The 20,785-nt window shown below is 35.6% G+C and overlaps 1 protein-coding gene across 12 annotated transcripts in view; it reads right to left on the minus strand.

The window, feature by feature from the left end:
• The window catches only part of LOC139960817 (pleckstrin homology domain-containing family G member 7-like), a 142,364-nt gene that overhangs the window by 31,177 nt on the left and 90,402 nt on the right, over window positions 1–20,785 (minus strand). Inside the window, exon 1 of one of the 12 annotated variants that reach the window (XM_071959386.1) lies at window positions 12,216–13,160. The exons of 10 other annotated variants lie outside the window; for them this stretch is intronic. In XM_071959386.1, coding sequence (XP_071815487.1) covers window positions 12,216–12,297 — 82 coding nt within the window. In that variant the 5' untranslated portion in view covers window positions 12,298–13,160. Of the gene's footprint in view, window positions 1–1,365; window positions 1,799–12,215; window positions 13,161–20,785 lie in introns of those variants that run through there. One more of the 12 variants, XM_071959390.1, reaches the window with a different exon arrangement.

The raw sequence follows: 20,785 nt of genomic DNA on the forward strand, positions 1-20,785 counted from the left end.
CCTCCTTAAATGTTTGGTACCCGCTCCTTAAATTGTTGGTCCCCCTCGAATTCAATCTTCCCAACAATGGGCCTGAAATGAATGATTAAGAGCGGTGAGGACCCAACAGCTAAAAACATGTAAACAACCGCCTCGTCTTGTGTGAAATAGACAAATGATAAGTCAATTTCAGTTAACTGGACTTAATCATGTTATGAGGGATAACATAACTTAACAATTTATCAAGCCTACTACGTTACGAATTTAACTTTCCATGTATCCTAATTGTATAAACATCAGCAAAGTATCTTGATGATAAGAAGGCTTGGTTCAATTCAATACAGATTTCATGTATTCATGTAAAATACTTGAGAAAAAGAAAAAAAATGAGGAGTTCAAACTGTTTAATTATAGTATTACCTTCTTAGTCACACTATAATGTCTGATTAGCTTCTGTAAAACCGTCACCCTGAAGCTGTTAATTACAATGTATCAGCACTTTAATCAATAATACAAATTTATCGTGAAACCAATGAGGTTTTTGTTTTTCTTCTAATCCAATGGATGATGAAATAAGTGCTTAATATTTAAATAAAGATTGATATAATTTAACATCATTATCATGGCACCGAAAGTATGATAATTATTTGCCGCAGAATGGACAAAATTATCGGATATATTATTGTATCTTTCAATAGTGGGAAGGTGGACCTTGTAGAGTTTGTGGTCAAAGTGGGTACAAATTTCATAACAATCAATTGAGGCCAGAATGGTCATTTTCTATATTTCCAATCTATTACAAGCTTCAAACCGACTTGATATTTCACCCAAAGTCCTTTCCTTGCATTTTCCTTTATTTCGTTTTGTTGTTGTTGCTTGAATCGACCCTTCAAAACATTACCGCTAAAAGGGTTGGGCTATCATGAAATTACGAAAAATTGATAGAAATACCTGAAATATTCGTTGTTCTTACTCACAAATTCTAATCACGTGAAGTTGGTGAGATAAGAGTCCATTGCTAGCAAAAAGTGAAGAGGTTGGTACATCCTATAGCGATTGTTACACCGAGTCTCCTTCACGGCTGGTGGTACATAATAAACCTATATCACACATAAACAGCCTGCTATAACATGCAGTAGGCGTAAAGTATTAGGGTGGGTGACAAGCTAGTCTTGAAATAGTTTCTTACTAAACTATGCCAAATATGTTGCCTAACAATCGCAAAATTTTATTTTTTATTTATATCTTTTTAAAGATCATGCAGCAATAGATATATCGTACAAAAGGTCACTACTTTTTGAAGTCACTAATATCATTCTGATCGGAATGTACATGTGTAAAGTGTACCTCTGAATAGTATACTTCGAGAGGTGTAAAGCCCCTTACCTTCAACTACAGAATCCCTCATTCAAAAACATTTGAATTTCGTCATACGTCATTGATCTTAAAAAGAATCCGTCCTTCGTGCTTAATTGTCGGCGAGCGAAAATATGAAACGCCTATACTTTTCGATTCTGCTTATAGACGTATATTGGCCGTGACTCTTTAGGTATTTCTCACTCTTCAAGAACAACTCACATAACTTCCTTCTGATAAAACACGACGGAATCTTTGTTGTGATATTTTGTAGTAGCTAAAAAAAAACTATGTGAATCTACGCTTGGGGTCACTTTCCAGGCAGAGTTTGCCGGTTATAGTAGATCTACACGGTTAAACGATATCTACAAGAATATACCCTATAGAAGTTTAGACATGAACTTCACGTGAATGTAACTTAACACTATCGGCATAAGGGTATAGTGTCATTTGATCCTGTAATAATTAAACTTGACATTTACCCATTGCGTATATATACAAAATAACGAAACTATTTAATGTGTACATTGGACCCTTTTGCGTGCACTATATGACATGTGGAATCCTTTTATTGTTGTCATATTGAAACCATAAATATTTCACTTTACAGCTTTATCATTTCTTCTTAACATACAAATATGCTCTGAGCTGAGTTTCGGCCAATCACACTTTAGACTTGGTTCACTTTTAAGTACCTTCAAGACTTATGTACATACATAAGCCATAACTAACATATAAATATATATATATATATATATGCATTCCATCGTCCCTGCAAACAATTTTATTGGTGTCTGTACCTAACACCTCTGTCATTTTCAATGGTACAGTGGTACGTGTTATTATGATGCGCATGACCTGTCAGTCACCCTCACTGTGGTCTACTGTATATCTATAGGCTTATGTTTTGTAATATGGAGGACGGTACTATACCTCTTGGAAATTTGTTACTTGCAATAGGGAAGGGAGAGGGACTTTACCTCATATCAATTGCTGTATTCGACTCTATTTTTTAGTTTTTGTAGCGAATGATTGTTATGTACTAACTGATGTATTGGTGTTAAAGCTGATCACGTGACGGTTATATCAATATACAACCGAAGAAAACAACCCATAAAGAAACGTGTGATATTGCGAACAGATTTTTAATATATATTTATATTCGTCTGGAGAGGGGTGGGGGCTGTTTACAGTAGTTCTTTGCTAGAAATTAAACTGGTTTATGGGCTTAAGTGTACCAACGTGATGTTTATTATATGTAGCCATTGTGAGAAGTTAGGACAACTTTTCAATGCACTTTTTGGCTTCAGTCATGACTTCACTTGAGCCGTATTATTAACATCTGGGCTACATATAACTTTATGTAAACTCAATAAGGCGACACTGTCGAGTTTCTCGACAAAGACTGAGCAGAGCAGTTACTGTGCAAAACCAAAGCAGGTCGGTTACTGGACAAAGTCTGGGTAGGTCGGTTAATCGACTAAGCAAGTCAGTTACTCGACAAAGCGTGGAGGTCAGGTATTTGAGAAAGCATTAGCAGCTGGCATACTCAACAAAGACTTAGTATGCAAAGTTACTCTACAAATCTGAAAAGTTCGGTTACTTTACAAAGCTTAAGCAGGTCGGTTATTCGACAAACCCTGAGTAGATCGGTTATTCGACAAAGCCTCAGTGAGTAAGTCAGTTACTCTACAAAACCTGAGCAGGTCAGTTAATCGATAAAGCCTGATCGTAACGATTTACTTAATAGGAAAATTTGCTTCATGTTAATTTAGTCTGTCTCATGCTTCGTATAATCATGGAGCTATAAACAGATAGCTCCATGGTATAATGTATGGGTTACATTCCATTGCGTACGTCAATGGTCCGTGAAATACAGTGACGTAATATAAACACACTGGTTAGAGATATCACATTGAGTATACACTTTGACACCATCTATAACAATATTAATATTTACAGGATTAAATCCCAACCTTAATTAATTTGCGAGGAATGATAACATTTCCATCATAATATTGTGCATACATATGAAATAACAGAGATGGCATAAATCAATAAACTCTTTGGTGTTGTGCATTAAACCGTGAGCAGATACACAGACCGAGTCCAGAGTATATATAGTACAACAATAGTTTAACTGTGATATTTGGTGTCGGTATGTGCATATAAGAAAATCCACTCATTGCAGTAGTATGTACTGTGCTACAATTTTACTAGCACAGTATAATTTATTTCTTTGTTTGTAAGTGATTAATGAGAATTTCGTTTATTTCCCTCATCTAATTTCAGTCTTGAAATATGTATGATAGTTTTGCTAAAGCAAGTGTTTTTGTAAGACTAATTTGATCGGTTACACCCTTATCTACGACAACACAATATATATGGCATGTAAAGTTGCAGACATCAAAGAGGTGTCATGGCGCCATGCAAAAAAAAAAAACACAATAAAAACCAATGCTTGTTACAAACAATACATCGCGATTGCATTGGCTTCTGTTGTTAAGATGGATTCTACAGCAAGGATAAGATTTAAGGGCTACTTAATAGCGCACGCACCCCCCCAACCCCCACACCCACCCCGCCGCCTTTTCAAAAAACCCAAAATAAATCAACACAGACTAATTATTTGCTTATGAACACATACATACTGTTTTGTTCCCAACTGACAGTTCTGTTTGAAGTCAGATTTTTTTCCCTCTACATCTGTTTTTTTTTCTGGTTACAATTGTCGTAGATTTTTTTCGTATCGAGAAACAACAATTTCGTTTTCGAATTGAGAATTTCACGAATCAAGCGTATCCACGAGGAATCTATCCCTGTGAGTGACGTCACAAATAACAGTTTTGTCTTGCTAAATTGGATTATCTTCTTTCTGGATCAAATTCCACACGTAAACTTCGCCACCATTAGAATGTAATTGAGTGAGTTACACTGTACAGCAGGCAGAGAGAACTACCACTGACTAAACATGAACAAACAAATTGGATTAGTTTTAAAATTAAATATTGACATGTTTGTATTTGGAATGGAATGACAGATATAGAAATGAACAACCGATAATGAACTTGGGTCTGGATGGTAACCAGCTATTGCAAGTGTATCATTTCTGTGTAGATGAGAGACTAGCTGATAAATGGAATTAACTTTATAAGAATATACTGTAGAGATGTCAGAAACAAACTGCCTTAATACTGTAATACAGAGAAAAAAAATCAAGAAACCTACACAGTGGACGACTTCATTGCAAGTTCTGAAGCAGGCAGTTTGTGGCAACGCATCATAATGATATAATAATAATAATGATAATCATAATGATAATGATGATAATCATAATCATAACAACAACAACAACGATGACGACGACGACGATGACGATGACGACGATAATAATAATAACATCGATGACGACGATGATGATGATTATGATGATGACCCCCCCCCCCCCAACCCAACCCCACACCACTCCCTTTTCTCCTCCTGTTCGTTATAAAATAGCAGAATGTTGTCATGTCTCGAATATTAGCCTATATTTTAATGCCATAATATGTCTGGCTAATAAAATTACCTTCTATTCACGTAAATAATCGTTATTACTGCCTCTTTGTACTACTTTCATTTCAACGGAAAGAGGGAGAGAGACAGTGAGATATCTAACAGAGAGAATAATTTTAACACCTATGTTCATAAAAGACACAACAAAACAACATTATGCATGGTTTAATTTTGGAAATAAAAACAATATTTGATGACAGTATTTTTCTACCCGAAGTTTTGTTTGTGTACAACTTTTATACAAGAGCGAGAACAACTCGTGCTCGGTGTGCATCATGAATTTCATAATTGGTTCACATAATTAGGTAAATAAAATATAACGGTTTGCATGTATGCTGTAGTTTCTAATGAGTGGGAAGTAGACAATATCACAAGAATGCCAGATGCCTTATTCACTAAACTGTCAAATGTATTAATCAAATGTGCAAGCTGCTGACGGAAGACTAAAGCGCGTGAATAATTATTTGTTTGGTTAACTTGAACGGTTAAAAGTGCGCGACATTACTGACAAGCATTGGGATTAAAATTTGCTTCAAACAAAACGGCTCACAACTATATGAAGCTGTAATAACATTTCTGGCAACCGCTGCAAATCAATTTGTAAGGAAGATAATGGGGAAAACCTCTGTGAGTGATTAAGGGAAGCGTAATAAACTATGATGGACAGTTTATACACTACATTGACCCGTGTCTGTAAATGATAGCCTAAGGAACGAAGGAGGCAAGGGCGGTAAACTCCTATAGCATTTACCAACAAGAGTAGGAGGGGTCGTAAAAGATGTCATTGGCCATCAATATACGGTCGCTAGATTTGTGACCCTGTGAAACACTGTTGTTAATCATACAGATGGTACAAATAATACAATATAAAGTGGTGTTGGCTCTGTGACGTGAAATGTCGAAATGAATCGAAGATGAATGCTAGACGTGCTCGGTAAACAGACGCAACAAAATCCAAATATATCTACAATTATAGATCTGGAGAAGATGGTCGTCGGTATTAGAGTAGAGAAAACCAGACCAATATATATGGATAGGTCTATAGACCTATCAGGTAATTACAGGTATATGGATAGGTCTATTGACCTATCAGGTGATTCAATGTATATGGATAGGTCCATAGACCTATCAGGTGATATGAATAGGTCTATAGACCAATTAGGTGGTTACATGTATATGGATAGGTCTATAGACCTATCAGGTGATTAAATATATATGGATAGGTCCATAGACCTATCAGGTGATTCAATGTTTATGGATAGGTCTATTGACCTATCAGGTGATTAAATATATATGGATAGGTCTATAGACCAATCAGGTGATTACATGTATATGGATAGGTCTATAGACCTATTAGGTGATTCAATGTATATGGATAGGTCTTTAGACCAATCAGGTGGATAAATGTAGGCTATATGGATAGGTCTATAGAGCTATTAGGTGATGAAATGTATATGGATAGGTCTATTGACCTATCAGGTGATTAAATATATATGGATAGGTCTATAGACCAATCAGGTGATTACATGTATATGGATAGGTCTATAGACCTACCAGGTGATTAAATGTATATGGATTGGTCTATTGACCTATCAGGTGATTAAATATATATGGCTAGGTCTATAGACCTATCAGGTGATTCAATGTATATGGATAGGTCTATTGACCTATCAGGTGATTAAATATATATGGATAGGTCTATAGACCAATCAGGTGATTACATGTATATGGATAGGTCTATAGACCCACCAGGTGATTAAATGTATATGGATAGGTCTATTGACCTATCAGGTGATTAAATATATATGGCTAGGTCTATAGACCAATCAGGTGATTACATGTATATGGATAGGTCTATAGACCCACCAGGTGATTAAATGTATATGGATAGGTCTATTGACCTATCAGGTGATTAAATATATATGGCTAGGTCTATAGACCAATCAGGTGATTACATGTATATGGATAGGTCTATAGACCCACCAGGTGATTAAATATATATGGATAGGTCCATAGACCCACCAGGTGATTAAATGTATATGGATAGGTCTATTGACCTATCAGGTGATTAAATATATATGGATAGGTCTATAGACCAATCAGGTGATTACATGTATATGGATAGGTCTATAGACCTATTAGGTGATTCAATGTATATGGATAGGTCTTTAGACCAATCAGGTGGATAAATGTAGGCTATATGGATAGGTCTATAGAGCTATTAGGTGATGAAATGTATATGGATAGGTCTATAGACCTATCAGGTGATTCAATGTATATGGATAGGTCTATATAATGTAAAATAAGTACAATAGGTGACATAGAGTGGCCAAGGGGAATGGATCCATTCCATTATATTCCATTCCATAGCATTCCAATCGAATCGAATGTAAAATGAGTTCTGCATATCGTTCCTATAGAAGGGACCAGCAAACTTGTACTCAACTGTCTGTCCTTGACATTGGTGTTTCCTTCTGTGTTGATTCTCGAATGATTCAAATCCATCTTATACTGACATTTCGTTTGTTGATAGCATCACGGCTAACCAAAATAAATAACCAACTATCACATGTAGCTGACTGGGGATATGTACACGTATATGTGCAAGCAACTACGGCCCAACGAAAGCGTATAAGACGATTGCAGAGAAGTAACAGAACCGCTCGATAGAAAGGATGTTTATGTGATAATCACAGCGCGCAATGATGCCGCAAGCACGTGTCAAGTTAGAAACCTTGAGATAAATGTGATTCCCAGACGAAATGGTTTTGAAACATTACCAAGATCTTAGTACTAACATGCGCTGAAATTACCGGACGGCAGGGAGCACTTTTAAAGTGGAATTCATGTGGTAATGCAATAAACAGCTATTACGTGCAATAGACACACGATCAAATTCATATGGTATGCAATGTACACATATTACGTGCAATAGACACAAGATCAAATTAATATGGTATGCAATGTACACATATTACGTGCAATAGACACAAGATCAAATTCATATGGTGTGCAATGTACACATATTACGTGCAATAGACACAAGATCAAATTCATATGGTATGCAATGTACACATATTACGTGCAATAGACACAAGATCAAATTCATATGGTGTGCAATGTACACATATTACGTGCAATAGACACACGATCACATTAATATTGTATATGCGATGTACATGCTACTACGTGCAATAGACACACGATCAAATTCATATGGTATACGCGATGTACAGCTATTACGTGCAATAGACACACGATCAAATTCATGGATAAACCTCTTAAAGTTTCAAGAAGAAGAAAAACCAATTCGATGTGATACGACTGGACAAATATTAGGAAAGTTAATAAAACAAAGACGGCCGTACAATACTTTAAATTATATATGTCGACATGACTTGGAAACAAACTACAGAATACTGTAATTAAGTGTTTAAATTACTTGAAAGTTGAAAGGGCTTATCTTTCTCTGCTTATATAGTTAGTGATGATTCATGATGTACCAAGACCAGCTAGATGATTAAACACGTTGGAGTTCGTTTAGTTGTTATTTGTTACTGACGCCTGAAACTGGTATCATTCGCTTCAATTAGTTAACAAAGCGTGACTGTGAGCAGGTTAAGAATATCTAAAGTAAAGATTAATGTGTCAGAGAAAAGCCTAGCAAAATTGATGAATCTCTCCGACGACACACTTGATATGAAAAACGTTTTGCGGGAAACTTACAGAATAAGAAAGTAGCATATACCTTAGAAATAACATAATTTAAATTATAATTACTCTCACCAAGGTTTCAAACACGTTCTCATCATAATTGATAAGGACTCGAGTCAATATACTTTTTGTAACTTTCTAAGTGATTACACCAATGTGGTTGTATCTACGTTAAGTAAAGAACTAGTATACATTTAGTATAGAACTTGTATAGAACTATTATCCATATAGTATAGAACTAGTATAGAACTAGTATCCATATATTATAGAACTATAGTATCCATATAGTAGAACTAGTATATAACTAGTATCCATATATTATAGAACTAGTATCCATATATTATAGAACTAGTATCCATATATTATAGAACTATAGTATCCATATAGTAGAACTAGTATATAACTAGTATCCATATATTATAGAACTAGTATCCATATATTATAGAACTAGTATCCATATATTATAGAACTAGTATCCATATATTATAGAACTAGTATCCATATATTATAGAACTATAGTATCCATTATTATAGAACTAGTATAGAACTATAGTATCCATATATTATAGAACTATAGTATCCATATATTATAGAAATAGTATAGAACTAGTATCCATATATTATAGAACTATAGTATCCATATATTATAGAACTATAGTATCCATATATTATAGAACTAGTATAGAACTAGTATCCATATATTATAGAACTATAGTATCCATATATTATAGAACTAGTATCCATATAGTATAGAACTATTATCCATATAGTATAGAACTAGTAAGTCGAAGTTAAGCTTCTCGTTATGCTGTGATCATACAGACGCTATATATAGTGCCAAACTATGCCTATACACAAACCGTTCCATTATACCTAAAACATTATAGTCAGCTCGCATTCTTACAGGCTGTTGCTTCCAGTTAAATTATTTCACTTTACGGCTAACTTAAAACATTACTATATATCTATTATGACTGCTACAAAATAGATATTTGTTCATGAAATAAAGGAGGGAAAATAAAAAAATACAGATATTCGTGATTTTTTTTTAATGTAAAATAGTGGGTGTTTATAGACCTACTTGTGAGTAGTAATTTAGCAGCTAAATTAAAAGCCTAACATTTGTTTTGATATAGCCACTTTTATATGAGTAGGAGAGGCTATACTTCCCGTGAGCGATACTTAACGGCGTTTTCTCAATGTTTACTTTAATTTTTTACACAAATGAAGAAATAAATGTCCAGCCAGAGTAACTTATTGTTTTAACATGCGCGTTAAATTGTAAGTAATTAGAAAAGTGCACCCTGATATTTGTCCTGTAATGTCGGTAATGACATGGACGCAAGTTTCTCCAGATAAAGGGAAAGGTAGTCGTTATACCTATACTTTGGCAATAGAAGGTAAATATAATAACAGCGCTCTGTTGCCAATTTATTAGCGATAAATTATTTATGATGATGTTTATTTGTATAATAGCTGTGATGTATAAATGCCAACATTGCAGTATTAAAAGCCATTAAGAATAGAAAATTCATAGTGTTAAGTACAAACTGCTATGGTAATTTGCTTTAGAATCTTCCGAGACTAGACATGTGGGCATATAAAAAAATATGTATGATAGTTAAAAATAGGATGGATGCACGCCATTTCTGAATAAAACACAAAATTATTAACATTGAATTTCACAACATAACGTTTCAGATATATAAATGTGTCTGTGGATTTTTATACGTTATTTATAATACCGTAGAGTTTATACACTATGGTAGGTATTGAAAGCTTTCTGGGCTAGAGGAATTGTATAAAATAGGAATTAAATAGATATTTTTAATCTTTTTGTACTTTATTCGAGACCGTATATAGTCTAACTTAAATTTTACAAAGATGTTGACGTTTAACGGTTGCTTCAAATTATTCTGCTCGGATGACGTGTGTTGGCGGATTGACGTCAAAATGATTGGGCACGGCATTTTGAAACGTCATTTCTAGTTTGGTTTGCTATCTTATCTAGCTTTTTCATCTTTAAAGTATATAGTACAAAAGCGTCAGCGGAACGTCCAAATTGAGAGGCAAATACGTTTGAAGTCATTAGACAACAATTGATGAGTCTATGCACTACGACAATTGCGTTTCCGTGTATCACATCAATCTCAAATAATTGTATTAACATGCAAATTGTATGTGGACGTCGTCCTGACGTCAGAATACGTATAATTATGTACGTGTATGTCTATAGTCATGTATTGTATATTCATGATGTAGACCATTCACTTAGTAATTTCAGAGAGTGACTTGAAGAAAAGGTGAGTTCATATTCAACCTATAGAAAGGATATTATCTATTGTAAAGCAAAACAAGTTATGGCCTTATAAATAAACAGCTCAAAGCACTTAAAGCACCTGCCAGTATTCTAGCCTATCTGACTTCTGTGTGAAATGAAGTCATGTGAGATAACTGTATTTCATACAGACTTGAACACAATATGGTGCTTGCTATGCTATGCTATGCTTGATATATATATATATATATATATACATATATATATATATATATATTTATATATATATATATATATATATATTTATATATATATATATATATATATATATATATATATATATATATATTTATGTGTGTGACGACTTATTATCTGCCTCTAATTAATGTAACTTACATCGTTAACTAAGTTAAATTACAACATGTTCTTAAAGTGTAGCATAAAAGCTTCAACTTAACATACAAAGGGTAGACGAGGTATAGCCTACCGCGAAAACATGACCTTTTACAAGAGTCATCAAACTCACATACTCGCATGTTATATGTAACATGGCAGCGGCTTGTAAAAGTCAAATGAAACGTAACATAAATTTGTGGGACAACATTTTCTGAATTTGATTGGACGTAAGTAACATCTTATGTTGTAGCCAAGGTGTATATCAACACATTTGACATGAGCATTATGTTAGTTTGATTGATGGGGGTATATTACATGAGACATGGCCTGCATTCAACTACGCACATGCACACGTAGATCTCCCGTGAAGTAATTTGTACTCTATCATAGTACGGTAGTGTATACACGACATATGGCTGAGTATAGCGGAGCCAACATTTCTCGAAAGAGAGGCCCGGGTCGGACAGGTAAACTTGCGGTGCACAATGTTCATATTGGTAAATAGTAAGAATTGTCCGCGATCGAAATGTGCTAATGTTAAAACAAATTGTAGCTAAGTTTTTTATACTATCAAAGCTTCAAGGGGGAGGGATGGGGTGGGGGGGGGATCGGGGAACGATGGTCACCTTCCTGGATCCGACCTTAGGATTTACACCATAATGATAAAGCATCAACATGTGACGGTTACATTTGTTAGCTTACACTGTTAAATATCAAATTCACTTCCTAAATAGACTACCTAAGACACACACTAACGATGATTTGCCAGTCCGTCCAGGTTCACATACAGCTCATAAACCTATTTGCCCTTTATTGAAGAATCATATTAAATTTTGTGGTACCAATCAAGGTCAAAGCGTATGATAAATTATGAAACATTATTATCAATTGATACGTCGAACTACATATTAGCATTATGAAACGTTCCTGGTCTTACCTTCGTTGGTATTCGCAAAACCATCCAAAAAGTCGATAAATTTCCCAAATATCGTAGGTGGAGTCGACATTTTGTCAGGCATTTTTATAGCATCATATCACATAAAATAAAAGAGTCCACGCTGCTCAGATCGTCACGTGAAATATCTCACTCGTCTATCAAATCTTAAGAAACTACACGAATCAACATTAAGCAAGTTCCCGAGATTGTTTTTTATCTCTCCCTGTAACCACAGTATGCATTTATAATACAAGAAAAAGCAAGCAATTTTATCCCATAGGGAAATCTGCAAACAACGAAACATCTGTCTTTATTTTCCTTGTTTTTCAATTCTACTGAGTTTATGAGTCGCGATGAAATGTCCCTGCTAGATATTTTTCACGTTACAGTTACAAACAAAATTCGAAATTGAACAATTCTTGCAAAGCTGGTGTAATTAGCGAACGGCAACGCACTCACACAAGTATACAATTAATATGGAATATCATTCATTGCTAGTTCATGTTGATAATCGCAAATATACCACGTACTGGATGCTCGAAAAAAATCACGGCTACTAACTATGCCCTTCGTTGTATGCATGCTATAATGCTACAGTCACCTGTACTTACTCGATCTCCAAACGTGTGATCTCTCGAGGTGTGAAACGCATGACGCGCCCAATATACTTTATTTTGTCGTTCGATTGTTTGGTGCTTAAAACATTGATTATCAGAAGAGAATAAACAGAGTATAGTCTGTCGTTAATCACGGTAGTGATATGTAGTCTGAATTTTGCTATTGACATTATTGGCACAGTCAGGCTTGTCAGCCGGGACAAAGTTGATTGTCAGCCTCCCATGTTGCAAATAACTTGTTCTTTTAAATGACGCGTCCAGTCATGTTCATTCCCAAGTTAAAGCGACATGGGCATTGACCTCAGTTACTTGTTTATATTCTTGTTCTTGATTGTTTGTGTAAGACGTAGATCTTTCACTGTTCTCATAAAATCAAACTCTTTCAGAGCCATCGAACATAATCTAATATCCTATATGAATTAAGAAGCGATAAATACAGGAAGACGTTTATAATCCAAACATAATGAAATATTAATGACGAATTAACAAACAAATGCCAAAGATATTGAGCTACGAACTTAAAACAAAAATAATAACATGAAATGAGGTGAATATGAATGTTTCTGCAGATTTCAATTCAAATAGTTATCGGTTGCTTTGGCAACATCAATTTGTGACAATGATTTCAGATGACAAGTTTTCGATGGAGACTTTGTTGCCTAATTTATGAAATGATTCTGCTAATAATGACTCGCGTACGTTTCTTAATCAGTTGTTAGGTCATGTACACTATTCTGTACATTAGAGGTTTGGGCAATGAGGCATGCTGTGTGTTAATTCCTGATTATAAGGTTTAAGAAAATACTGGACATGCCAAGCCTGATGTAATTATCATGGAATGGAATGAGATATGAGACCTTATTAATTGCATATACTTAGTGATAGAGACAACATTTACTGTGTGGTTCTTATATATTAGCTTATTTTATTTTATTTTAGAGACCCAAGGACCAGGAAGCCTTACAGTAGCTTATTTGAGACCCTTTACGTGTTAGATCGTGACTGACCAATGGCTTATTTCAAGCCTTCTCTTTTCGATAAGTTTACAGAGGATAACGAGGCAGCGGTGTGAATTCGCTCCAATTCCTGCTCCGGGGACCGCCATTTAACGTCCCAATCTGACAGACAAGAATATATGCCACAACATCTGACCACTTTCTCAAATACTGAGGTAGGCCAAGGCACCCCATTCGACATCACTGCAGTGCAGCCATGTCGAACAAAGTTGTTTCGAAACCAAGTGAAGAACAGAAACAAACCCCTTTTCCCAAGTTCACAAACCAGAAATAACCAAATCCACGGAAGACTCCCCACATCACCACTGCACTGCAGCGATGTTTGAATAGGTTAAGAGAATCTGGCTCCTGGCGGAATCTGGAACCTAAGGATTGTGAGGGGGACACTCTAACCACTGAACCAATGATATATTCATATTAATATTATCAAATTAACAACATAATCTAAGATACTCGTATGATATTTGGAGTTTCATAAACTCTTGAAAACAACTCTTGCAACATCTATTCCAAAAGAATAATTTATGAAATATCTTTGGCAACTTGAATTCCAAACTGACCGTCGAACGTGACTGTGAGTGCATTCAAAGATTTTCGATGGGCATGCATGCTGTAAGCTTCTTCATATTATTTTTGATGAAAATCTTGTCAGTCTTCTTCGAAGAATCTGTATTCTTAAAATAAGATGCTGTCACAAGTCTTTGTCCCATATTTGCATAATTATAGGCAATCAAGACACTAATCGACTGTATAAGTAGCCAATTAACTATAAGACGGTAACTATACTCAATGGTATACGGAAAACAACACCACTACACGAAGAAAAAAAACCCCACTTTATCAATGGGGAATAAACCTTCCATTATACAGTCGACTTACTTGATTCGACACTTACAGCTTGTAAAAAGAAAAACAAATCTGTTACTCTCGAGGCGTTTCTCAATTCCAGCAGATTCGCTGATTGAAATCTCTCGGTTGAAGCGAAGAAGTGGCTTGATTACGAAACAATGACCTCTATCCCGACAGCTTAGGAAAGGATTGAAAAGCAAACAAAACCGTGTTAGGCTACTCGTTCTAAGGCTAGACTGCGGGTCATCTTCACTGGATGGCCTAACAAGTAATTATATACATATCTTCGCAACGATTTTGAAGGATGTATCCTGAGATTTGCAGACTACTGAAGAACTCACCCTAAGGCTTTAGTCAAATATTGAAATGCAGGGTACAGAATTCGGGAAAGAGAGCTACAAAGATGAGTTGTTTAAAGGGAGTGCATACTCTATATCAATCGATTCACACAGAGATTTCAGTAACTAACTGTAAATCTTTAAATTTTGTACCACAGTAAAAACTGGATCGTGCTGATAAATATGATAAATCGGTAGCATATGCTATTAGGATTACAGTAAGAACTAAGGATATGTGTAATCCCAACAAATGCATCAGCCTGGATTGTTGGGATTACACATATCCTTGGTTCTTAGTGTAATCATAATAGTACACGCTACCGACTTATAGCACAATTCATGGTTTTTACTTGTTTACTTTGGTACAAAACGTTAAGATTTAAACTGTGTTATCTGTGTGTATCGGTTGTCTATATATACAAAGTTTGTGTGGAATCGAAGTTTTTTCTCTAATATACCATCCGACATCAATAGCTTGATACTCTAGTAGATGATAAATTAAAGACAATAGGAACCTATTTTGAAACAAAAACGTAGAAGGTACTTCGTACAATTATCTTAATTTCTTACTGTATTTGAAGTGTTAATGTTATATCAAACAAACAACTGTAATGACCATTTTGGCTGAAAACGTTAGGCTATATATAGGAGAGTATCCTAACAGGGTATTTTACAATACTTCCTCCAGTTTACCTGCCATATAGATCCTGCTTCTCTTTCATAAAGCAGGATAAATGAGATGAATATTCATGAAGGTCTTTATAGTCATTTTATGAGGCTATATTTCAATACAGAGTATTGGCTAGAACTATTTCAAAACAATCGGCTTGGACAGATCAATGCTCCAATCTAACGAACTGGCGTTGTCTAAAGTTGATATGTTATAATATAGCCTAATTTTCTTTTAAATGTATAGCCGTCAAAATATCTTTCATACTTCAGGTGAGACTCATTTATCTCTTTTAGGGCTGTTCGTTTAAAACAAAAAAGAGCTTCAGACCTTCAGAATCCGATAAATTGTTGGTTAACAAGTTAAAAATGTTGATAAATAAACGACGATACGAGAAAAACATTTTAACTTATAAAGTAGCAAAAAAAAAACCAACACGATGTAAACGTAATGCTATAGACACGAGTTGCCACTTAAATTTGCCCTTAGAAGATGTTATTCACTTTATTAGATTGGTTATTAGGGTTATGCTAACCTTGTCCTTGACTCCTGAAGAGTTTCTCGAGTCGGGTGTTACTGTCGAAGATTATTTTTATTTTTTGACATATGAGGATGTCCAAACGTCTCTGGAGTAAATGGATATATGCCTGTATTTAATTTGAAGCTATATGAAATATAATACTGGTAATAACGGGAGGTTATATAGCAGAATGGGTTCATGCTCCCAAGTAACTTGGTCTTCAGTGAATTGACTGCCCACTGACAGACACAATATAACGAATTCAAGTACAATACATAATCACATTACATGTATTTTTACAGCATGTTTTCCAAAGTGGCAAATATAGCACATTTTTGCATCTAAGCACCCTCCAATTTTTACGAAAGGCCTCGAAAAGGACGAAACACGCCCCTCTTTAACCTCTTCCCCTGGAATACTTAACATGTTAGCCTCCCACTACAAAATATAGGTGGTTTCGCCCCATAGGCTCGAGCCTATGGCTAGACATGGAAAGTGATCAACCCAGGCGTTCATTAAATATTAATTCGTGGATTCTTAAAATGGGGACAAAACACCCCTCCCCTTTCACACCACGAAGGCTAGCTGCTATGCCATCACACCCATTTGCTTCAAGTCCACTTGTGCTGCAAAATATGTTCAAATGATGTTTTCTCGAAAACGGTGCTTACGTATTCAATGCAAATTTCGCCAGGATTCTTAAACTATCTTCTTCTTTCACCTGCCAAGTGTCAATTATCCTCTGGGGTATCATTTTAAAGTTGGGATAGATTTTTCCTATGCTTTACATTGGAATCAAACGTAGACTAACGCGCAAATTAAGGGCATCCAAGTAGCTGTAATACCATACAGCTAACTTAGATTCAGAGATGGTAGGTCTATAACTACGTGTAAATATTACATTGTTTAATCTTAATACCATAAAACAGCGTTAAGAGGGAGGACATCTGCGTACATCAATACTTTTGCGGAACAAATTTAATAAATAAACCATTGATCTTGGAAGCTTTCTTGAAATTGCAGGGACATTTAGAGATTTGACAGGCATATAATATTGAGCGTAACTTGCAGGCTTCACATCTTCCATCGATATTGTCTGTGAGAGCTGTAAATAGGACTATCTGGAGTTCGTCTATATATGCAGCAGAAATGTACCCATTACGTCACTTACATGTACAGTATGCACACATAACCTTTCCCTATTTGTCTATGCGTACATGTATAAACTTACCTTTGAGTTTGGTATTTGTTCGTGGCGAAGTTATATCTTTCCCTTTTAAAGCGCCCTCACTTGCGGTGGTTGTAAATGTGTGTCACTTGAACCAGGGGTGTGTAACACACCCCTGCTCTGACCAACCGTGTAATATTTACGCGCAATTTGATATCCATATAAGACAATACTTATAACTAATTGGTTAAATCTAACTCTCGAGTTATATAGGGTTCAGTACAGTGCAGCAAGTTTTCTTATCCCACAAATCCCACAGCAGACCGTTGATGTTTTATGACTAAGTATAGCCTACGTCCAAGGGCGTAGGAACCGGGGGGCTGGGGGGGGGGGGGGCGCCAGCCCCCCAGTGAAAAATGTGGAGGGGCGGAAGTATCATTCCGCCCCCCCCACTTCGCAAGTCAAAAAACCCCTTTTTCATTTCCAAATGAGAAAAAAAATCTCATTTGGAGCACCAAATTGCATCTAAGGCCAGGTGAAAATACGAAATTTAGTTTACAAAATGGAGTGGGTGTTGAAGTGTGCTATATTGCACCAAATTGCATCTGAGGCCACCTGGAAATGCAAAAAAATCCAAAGGGGAGGGGGGCACCCCCTTCCCTTAGACCCCTCCCCCAGGCCGGCCATCAGTCTTCAGCCCCCCCCCCACTCAAAAGTAACTTCCTACGCCACTGCCTACGTCCATATATTCTAATGTAATTGTGTTGGACTCACGTGGAGTATAGTGCTGGTCAGATTGTTGTTATTTCTATTCAGGCTCAGGGTATAACCTTTGACCTTTCGTAGAGATTCATATCCCTAACCAGCTCTTATCCTCCCTTACTCTTTTCATCGTTATCATATTTGCTCTCAGAAGTAATATTTTCTTCCAGCCTAAGGTATAAAATATTCAGTCGTAAAAAATCAAAAATACATAAAATAATATCCCCAAACCAAAAACGAAGCATCCAATCATCCAGTTACGACTTAAGCTTTAAAGTTAACAGAATTTGCCACAAAGGAAGTAAGCTTAATTGCTGGTCATTAATTACACAGCCGACAGTCACAAATTTGGGTTCGAAGAACACCCGACGTTTCGATATTATATATATATCTATATTGTCGTATGTTTATAACCTAAACTAGGCTTTTAAAGATTGTCTTCAGAGAATAACTAGGATATCTGACGCCAGGTAACAAATAGTTTACAGCCATTTAGAACTTCTAACAAGTAGTTAGAGAAATTTAAGGAAACGTTTGGCGTGTTCTACTTGGAGTTTTAGTAACAAGTGTATTAAACTAAACGGACGTATTGTACGAAAGGTTACTAAGAAGCTTAACAGATGTACCAAACATTTGAAGAAGAAAAAACGTCATGAAATATCGCTTACAAGCAGAGGTGGAAAATATCCATAACAAACCACCGGGAAAGGTCAATTAAACTGATATAATGTGAATAAAGATGATAATCAGTTATACTGGAAAGGATTGATTGGACGAATGACTGAATGAGGGAACGAACGAATGAAATATCGAATGAAAAAAGAGTAGTGAAAATGTAACAACAGAGGACTTTACTTCATTCTACGAGACTACGACTAATGTCAATGATCAATATGAAGCTTGCCTTACATGCCCGGAGCGATGATTTTAACTTTAACATGTCCGCAAATAAGTCACAGTACAAATCAATTCATCTAACGTAGATATCAGGTGTGACAAAAAACAACTTGTGTTTAGAAGTGAATATTGGGTGTCGCTAAATGTATTTTTCATATATGGCACAGCATATATACGTAGAGTAGCGTTATTATATATAACTGTAATAACGGAAGCAATATATTTACAAAGAAAAGCGACCCTATTACTAACTTTTGTTTTCCATTTCTTTGCGTTATTTTATGATTTTTAGATGTTGTCTATATAGCTGTGGTGTCTGTCAATGCTATATATATATATGTGCAGCTGTATTAGAAGGTTAAACTTATAAATCGATTCTTTGAGCAAGATGAACGCGGTGGCTAGTATTATTTATAGCCGTAACCTTCCGGCAAAAGCAAAAACAAGAAGTATAGTGTTTCATTTCTTCCCTTGCTTCAAATAGATTATTTATATTTAGTAAACAGGTTTTGATATTAAAGCAAACAGAATCACACCAAAGGTGAAACTAAGAGAACTTTGTAAGTAAAAAATTGATAAGATTGCGTTTAGGCCTACTGGCAATGACGCATCTTTAATAATTTTATATAATATTTGTTTTGTTCCATGTTATAGTTGATGATGTCCACCAATTAAGTGAATGATAATCTGTTTCCGGTTTTTTTGCATGGTCTACTGCAGTGTCCTTCACCCAAGGATAATATACAATACCCTTTGTCTACTTAAAAAAACAAACAATGGACCGATATATGACAATGAGCATCATCATATCTTATATCTACTTATACTATACTACAAAGTCTATATATTTACTAGAGCTCTCAGACGATACGGTAACTTTTACCTTACGTTTTGACTCCTGTATCTATACCACAATGCCGGTGGCATCCTCAGAAGGAGGAAATACCCGACGAAAAATGTTATAGAAATACAACATGCACTACTAGCAGTGTTTCTTATCGATCTACAACATATTAAAACTATACGGTTTGGCCTAAAGTCATCCTTTCCATAAGGTATATTACTGGAAAGCGCCAGGTGGGAGAGGTATTTTGTTGACGATAAGTTTCAGGTCCTACGTTTACCTGGTAAACACAACATACCTGGCGTCTTATAATCCTCTCATCAGATGTCATCTTATGCAGTGCTCTGTAAATCAACATACTTTGCAAAACGGATTTAAAGCTTTGAAGTTGAGCGACGTCATGAGTATTAAATGATAAGCAGACATTACCTCTGTCTGTGAGAGACCTTGATGGAAAACTCCCATTAAATATCTAAAGAAATGTTTGCTCTAATGTTGTTGAAATTGTCGATGATTACACGGACCTATAGGAACCACGTTCAATTACAATATATGGCTGCCATGGCTTGATGACGTGATATTTGGACTTGATCAAGTCTCCGGTGTATGCATGAAGTATCATGAAACCCGTGTTATCCTCCATACAGAGTATAGGTTCTTAACTGTGTTAGGGAGTTGTTTATCTCAAGTATCTCTCAATGGACAGATAATGGTGGGTGGGGTTGCTTCTCATTTAAACATGTACCCGTAGCAAACAAGAAAATGTCACAGTGCGTTCCATGATCGCCTAGGGTGTCCCACGGTAAATATGGACAGTTTTGGAACGATCAAAATAATCCAACTCATACACATACACGCCCTCGTTTTAAGGCGATATGTCTGCATATCC

Source organism: Apostichopus japonicus, chromosome 20 (assembly GCF_037975245.1).
Source record: "Apostichopus japonicus isolate 1M-3 chromosome 20, ASM3797524v1, whole genome shotgun sequence".
Taxonomy (NCBI): Eukaryota; Metazoa; Echinodermata; class Holothuroidea; order Aspidochirotida; family Stichopodidae; genus Apostichopus; species Apostichopus japonicus.